Genomic DNA, 7565 nt, shown 5'->3' on the forward strand with positions numbered 1-7565 from the left:
TTCTGATGGAATACTATCAAAGTGATATAATTTAAAATTTCAATTAAACAACCTAAAATTTTGTTATTTTTTTTTTTAAATTCAAATTTGAGTACCCACAGATTTCACGGATGAAAAATCTATTAAAATCTCAATTGAAAACAACCCCTCGGTGACAAAGAAGTATCTATTCCGAATAAAGGAACATTATCATAAACTCATTCTTCAAATATTTTGAGCTTTTTTTGCTAATTATATATAAGCAAATTTCCCTTATAATTAAATTATTAAATTACTGTATAATTATAATTAGAGTTAAGAAAGCAAAGCGCATTGTTCTTGTTGTTGATGTATGTATGTATCACAACACTCTGAAAACCTAACAGAAATTTCCATACCATCACCCACATTTTGTCTCCTCTATATCTGCCCTAATTTCGCGATTTCTCACAGCCCCCCTTCACCATCGTTAAACCAATATACATACACATATACATACACGCGTCTTTGCATCAAAGCCCAGACCTTTCTTTCTCAGGATCTCACCCTGTTTTCTGCATTCAACAGAGGTACAATTACTCGCCTTTTTCATTGGATTCTGCGTCTATTTGAACCCTAGGTTGTGAATTCTTTGTAATCTAGGGTTTGTTGTTGATTCACATTCATTGTGTTTCATTGTTTTTAGTGTTTGGTTGATGGTTATATGTCATTGTTTGTGTGGGGATTGATTGATTGAGGGTGAAACTTAGGGTCTTTTCGACTCTGGTGGTTTAGTTTTTTGAGTAGAATATGGATGTTTGTTGAAAGTTTTGATTTTGATCGAGATTAAGGATATAGGTGGTTGAAGGTTTGATTTTTATCCTTCAAGTGTTGTTGAGTGCATTTGGGGTGATAGGGCTGTTTTGTGTTTGTCGGGTGTTATTGAATTGATCAGTTGTTTTAAAGGAAGATATTCGGACTAGGTTGCAGGGTGGGTGTGATTTGGGGTAGTGTTCGATTTTTATTTTTTTTAAGAATTGGTGAGGGTGAAAAGCAAGGTCAGTGGAGATTTGATCTTGTGGCCTGATCATGTTTGGTACTGATGGAAAGAATTGAACCTGCGTTAGTTCCTGAATGGTTGAGATGTTCGGGAAGTGTTACTGGCGGTGGCTCTTCAGCGCACCATTTTGCATCGTCATCAGGTAATGCATTCTGATGTTTTAGCTGTTTATATTCACAATCATTTATTTCTATAATGTTTATTTTTTGACTGGTTTTAAGGTGCATGACTAAATCTATGTTTGACATGTAAATGGTTGCAGATGTTAATTCATCCACGCTCTCCGTAAGGAACAAAGCTTTTAGGAGCATTAATGATAAGGACAGCCCACGTTCTTCATTTTTGGACCGAAGTGGTTCGTCTAATTCTAGACGTAGTTCAAGCAGTAATGGCTCTTCAAAGCATCCATACAGTAGTTTCACTCGAAGTCATCGTGATAAAACACGGGACAGAGAGAAGGAGAGACCAGCTATTAGAGACCTCTGGGATCCGGACCCTTTAGCAAGCATTTTGGGCAGTAGGGTTGAGAACACCCTTAGGCGTTCTCAATCTATGGTGTCTAGGAAAAATAGTGAGGCATTACCTCGAAAAGTAAGTGAACTCAAAGGTGGTAGTAGCTCAAACCGAAGTAGCGACAATGGTGTGCTTTCTGGTGGCAGTAACATGAGAGGAGTGCAAAAGGTTGCCTTCGAAAAAGATTTTCCCTCTCTTGGAGCTGAGGAGAAACAGGTAGTGTCTGATGTTGGGAGAATGACGTCTCCTCTTATTAGTACAGCTGTCCAGAGCTTGCCTATTGGAACCTCAGGGTTGATTGGTGGTGAGGGTTGGACATCTGCTCTAGTTGAAGTGCCTGTTGTAACTGGAAACAGTATTACAGGGACCATATCTTGTCAGCAGAGTTCTGTTTCCAGTCCAGCATCTGGGGTCTCAAGTTCTATGGGTGCCCTTAATATGGCTGAGACCTTGACACAGGCTCCTCTACGTGTACGTACAAGTACTCAGGTAACTAAGCTTTATACATGGCTGATTTTTTATTTTTTTTGACTGATTTATTAAGTGGATGTTACTTTCGTCTGATTTATTAAGTGGATGTTACTTTAATATTTGTAGCTACCTGATAAGATCCAAAGGCTTGAGGAATTGGCTATAAAGCAATCCAGACAATTGATACCTATGAGACCTTCAACGCCTAAAGCCTTGGTAAGTTATGTATACTTGAATGACTGATACATTTGCAGAAGTTTTTTGCTAGTAACTACTATGTATATGTATATATTTATGGGCAAGTTGGATTATCATTAATGATGTGTTTTATTGGTACTTTATTGTTGCTTTTACTCTGTGATCATAAACTAGTTACTCCACTACAATTTTAAACTAAATGCTTGATCAGAAGTTCTCGTACTCCTGGAGTCCTGGTTGATGGGGAATGGAAGTGAAAGTAGAAGAGATAGTTATATTTGTTAATATAAGACAAAAGCTTTATGTGTGTTTGTGTTTCTTTAACTAGTAACAGGCTGTTGGGGTAACTGCTTATTATTTAACTTATGATAGTAGTGGCCTGTTCGGGTCACTACTTGTAATTTAACTTGTGACTTATAAGAATCAGTTTAATTGTGTCTGTTTGTGTAATAAGTAAACGTAACCGATAAGTAACTTGTAAGTTGTGTTCTGAAACGTTGAAGATGTGTACTTATGTCAGTTGGTTTGTTATTTGCAATTTAACTTCTTAAATTTGTACACAATCCCTGTAAAAGGTAACTTTTGCTAATTTTTTGTTAGTTTTATGCATAATAAGTAAATAATAAATCGCTGATCTATCCAAAATGATTACAACTCGTAAGTAAAGAAATTCAGTGACTTGTAAGTAATAAAATACCTTTTACGTGAAAACTGAAAAGCAATTTTCTTAAAGATAACCCAAACGGAAGGGTCTTGCAATACATTTATATATAAATGTGCTTATTTAAAATAAGTCTAATTGTTGTGCATTGGGTCTTCTTACTGGATATTGTCAAAGTAATGTAAACCCGATGTAGTGAAGTTTAGACTTGATGAATTTAGATTGTTGAATATAGTCCCTCGTTTTATGGGTTGTGATCCGCCGATCCATTCTGCATTCTGCCAATGGTAAGAAAATTATAAGGGCGGTGCTTCTACGGTTGGATAACATAGGAAGAACGTCAAGATCATTTGTGTGAGAGAATATTTGCTTACTGATAACCAGGTTTCATTATCTGTCAATCTGGATTATATAAATAATTCATATCTAATAATCTAATGGAATTAAAGTCATTATCTATTTGGACTCTTTTACTGGGGTAGGCCTTCAACGATTTGCCTAAGTTCTAATTTGTTATAATAATTTTATTACATTGTCATTATAGGAACATATGGTGATACTCTATAGTAGATTAACATTTTGTGTTTTAGGCATAGTTGCATTGGCGTTTAGGCATAGTTGCAAATTGCAAATTGCTAATGCCAATATGTATATAGTTATGCTCTCAACGAAGTATTTTTAGTTATTTTTGCTGAATCTCAACACTCTTGGGCTCAGTTTGAGGGATATTTTTCCTTTCCTGTAATCTTGACTGGTATCTTTATCCCTTTTATGATTTGCTTCAAGTAATACGATTAGATGAATAAGGAAACAGTATATAATCCTAACATTATTAAACTGCCAAGATAGGGAAACAGTTAATTTTATTATTGTTAAGCTGCTGAAATTAGCCACAATTGATTCAAGTCTATTCGAGAATACAAAATCAGTGGTAAAAGTTCTCATTTGTTACCCCGCATCAGTTATTGTTTCATTGTATGTGTATACATTGTTTTACTACATATTAACTTGTAAATAAAAATTTCTCTTTCTCCCTCATATTTGTGCTTGCATTTGCATGGACATATATAGACGGTTGCTATATGTTATATGTAGCTGGACCGCAGGGGTATGGCACTCTTGCACTTTTCCAGGCTTCCAGCCACGCGCATATTAAGTTTTTATAACTTTATTGAGACATTTTAATGTTATGCATGAACTCGAGGCTTATTTTGGGTCCAACCCAGAACAGGTCTGGTTGTTGTCACTATGTTTAACCTGTAAAATAATCATATTTTCTATATGTGGTTTTTCTAAATTAATTATGCATACTTTGCATATTATATTATCAATTTGAAAAATTGGTCAAAACAGCCACTTTGGGCATCTCAGGTTGTTTTGGGTCGAACTTGTCAGTCTGAGCACAGGTCTCGTCAGATTGGACAGAACCTGTTAATTTATCGAGTTAAACAGGCCAGATTGGGGAACCCCCGTGGTCAAACGTGTTGTGTTACTGTTTTATTGTATGTCCTAGTCGAGAATAAGGATTAGTTGTCTTTTTTTGTCTACCATTTTCTTTGTAATATGCCTCGTTGTCATATTTTTTATTGCTCTGCACTTCAATTCTCCTAGTCACATAAAATTGACTTCTAAAAACTTAACTACATCTTTTATGCATCATGTATGAAGTATATAGATGTAGAGAGGGGTGGGAAGAGAGAGAATATCGGAGAAGGTAAAGACTGCCGGAGAAGATGACCGGGATTGAAAAAAGTTGCTGGGAAAGATCGGAGAAAGGGAAGGAGAAGAAAAGGGGTGGGGAAGGAGAAAGAAGGGACCTGGGGGTGGCGGCGGTGGAGTTGCAGCAGGATGGGTGGGTTTGGGCTGGTGAGGGGTGATAATTAATGGTTGCATTCAATTAATTGTCGATCGTTTCTAGTTTCTATTTAATTTGGTTTCTATTTGATCACTTCTTTGCACTGGCTACTGTATGCTGATACAAATCATTATACTTTTACGTATCTTGTGGCATATGCGCGCGCCCGTGTGTGTGTGGACCCCTCGTTAATAAAAATAAATGAGTACTATTTTCATTCCAATTTATTGCATGATTTTCAATTATTTTATTGCTAACTAATATCGACAGAACCTCTACGGCCTCTTAAGTACTTGTAACCACTGTGTTGACAGGAAACATGTGAACTTGATCAGGAAGCCGTGTGGTTACTTATGAACTTTTCCATGATTTTCAATTATTTACTGTTAACTAATATCAATCAGTTCCTCCAGTACCTGGACACAACCTCTACGGCCTCCTAATTACTTGTAACCACTGTGTTGACCGGAAACATGTGAAATTGATCAGGAAGCCGAGTGGTTCCTTATGAACTTTTGGTACTGTACTAATTTGTGGAACAGATTAATAGAGTTTTATTCCAATATTTATCTGTTATATTTAAGGGTTGATACTCTCACAAGTCATCCTGGTTTAGTTCAATTCAACCTCTGTAAAATATATTATTTGATAACAATTCTTAAAGTAGGACCGGAGGGATATCACTACAGTCATGAGGTATATGCTGATTTAATTTTATAAGGAATATTAATCTGTGTCGTTATAAACTAAGCTTCGCATGTTCTTTGCCTAGAAAGAAGAGTAATGACCACTATCATAGTAGTGTATATCAATCATCAGTGACCGAGTCTCTGGACTTCCTAAAGCTGGTTTTACTTTTGTGAATTGTGGTGATATTTTGCTGGAATATACAAATAATTATGTGAATCTGTAGTAATGTTGAATGAATATTTCTATAGGGCACATCCCAACAGATACCAATGCGATAAATACATCTGACTCCACCTCTTATCTCATTCAGGTTGTTAATTCTTCTGATAAATTAAAGCAGCAGCCAAAGACAGTCAGGACCAGTGAGACAATTGCTGCTGTGAAGATTGGTCAGCAGCAGGGCTTACAGTCACAGTCTAGTCAGTCTCTTCGTGCTGTACAGATCAAATCTGATGTTCCAAAGACGTCTCATGGTGGGAAGTTTCTTGTTCTCAAACCAGTGTGGGAGAATGGTGTCTCTTCTACTGCAAAGGATGGTAGTTCTATTTCCAGAGTAGCAAATAGCCAAGTTCCAGTTCCACCCGTGGCTCCAGCTCCTCCATTGTCGAGCCCAAATCATGCAACCATTGAACGTAAGGCAATTGCTTTAAATCCAAAGTCCATTGCAGAGAAGAGAGCTTCATTGGCACAAGCTCGAAGCAGGAATGATTTCTTTAATCTCATGAGAAAAAAGAACTCTTTGAACACATCTGGCATTACTCCAGATTCAGGTCCTGCTGTTGAGAATCCTTGTGTAAATAAAGTGGTTGGCAGTTCCCCTGAAAGTCCTTGTGTTATGACTGAGAATGGTAGCAAGATAAATAGTAATGGTGATAGTCATGAGGGCCACGAGTTTTTAAACAATGTAGAGAAGAGTTCATGTCTTGATGAAGCAGTTTATCCAGATGAAGAAGAGGCTGCTTTTCTTCGCTCTCTTGGTTGGGAAGAAAGCAGCGGAGAGGATGAAGGCCTGACAGAGGAGGAGATTAATGCTTTCTATCAGGAGGTAGCTTATAATCAAGCATTTTAATTATATTTCAGCTAAAAGAAGTTCCAAGTTCTCTTTTAATTCTATCAGAGCTTTATCTCCACTTCATTGATTTCTCTTTCTAATCTTGTGCAGTACATGAAACTGATGCCATCCTTGAAAATCTGCCGAGGTGTACAGCTAAAAACTGCAGTGTTGTCTGAATCTTATGGGTCCAAGTGAATGCTAGGTATTTTCCAACAAAAGATCTCTGAATTGCACTTTTGTTGGTTCTTTTTTTCACTTAATGACTTTCACCGCAATCAAGAACTCATGGTGAGTGAAGTGACGGATCAGACACTTGGATGCATGCAATGGGAATTAGTAGAATAAATTCTTGGCACTCTAGACGTAAAGGCTCTATTTAATATGTTTCAGATGTCTAGGTTTAGTTAATGAGCTATTTTGCTACACAGCTTATGATGCACTGAGATGTTGCATCTTTTGGTATATGTTTTGTCCTTTGTCCTTATTTCTTTCAAGGTCGATTAAAGGGTACAAAAGAGGAAACATCTGATATTTTGGAAAATTTTATGAAAGAAACGAGAATTGATGTATTTTTTTCCGCCTTGACATTGCTTCAAAGGTCTGTTTGCATCCATTTTGATTATATTCCTTGCACGCATTGGAATTTCAGGATAAAAAATAAATTTGGGCGAAACCAGTAAAATATGTGTGTATGCGCACCATTATTTCTAGATTTGTCAATGTAAAGGTGCGCGACAATATTTGGCAATTAACAGACGAAAGCTCTGATAAATAAGTAGTTACTGGTAGATAGTGTTGTATTTAGTTTTTTATGGTTAATTTTGAACATTAGAAAAGTCTCCCGTAGATGGTCTGGAGGAGAATTAGAAGAATGGAGTAGCACAAGGATTTACTAGGTATTTAGTTTGATATAAGTATTCTGTTGAAATAATTTTTTGGTCAACTTACAACACTTCAACTATTTTTCTTATCTATATCAACTTTCGTCAAGGAGATTGAGATATAACTCTTTTATTAATTATAATTTTGTTTTCAACCTAGTTTTAACAACACTTTCCCGCTAATAGCTTTACCATTGAATTTAGATTTTTGTAATTTATTTAGT

At 36.3% G+C, this 7565-nt stretch overlaps 1 protein-coding gene across 1 annotated transcript; it reads left to right on the forward strand.

Moving 5' to 3' along the window:
* The first annotated feature begins 311 nt into the window (after positions 1–311).
* Positions 312–7037, forward strand: LOC108219309 (uncharacterized). Its single transcript, XM_017392677.2, has 5 exons — positions 312–1160; positions 1281–2020; positions 2129–2218; positions 5717–6451; positions 6569–7037. The coding sequence occupies exons 1-5, from the start codon at positions 1061–1063 to the stop codon at positions 6653–6655; spliced, it is 1752 nt and encodes a 583-aa protein (XP_017248166.1). The 5' UTR covers positions 312–1060; the 3' UTR covers positions 6656–7037.
* The last annotated feature ends 528 nt before the right edge of the window (positions 7038–7565 follow it).

The sequence above is a fragment of the Daucus carota genome, chromosome 4 (assembly GCF_001625215.2).
Source record: "Daucus carota subsp. sativus chromosome 4, DH1 v3.0, whole genome shotgun sequence".
In the NCBI taxonomy this organism is placed as follows: domain Eukaryota; kingdom Viridiplantae; phylum Streptophyta; class Magnoliopsida; order Apiales; family Apiaceae; genus Daucus; species Daucus carota.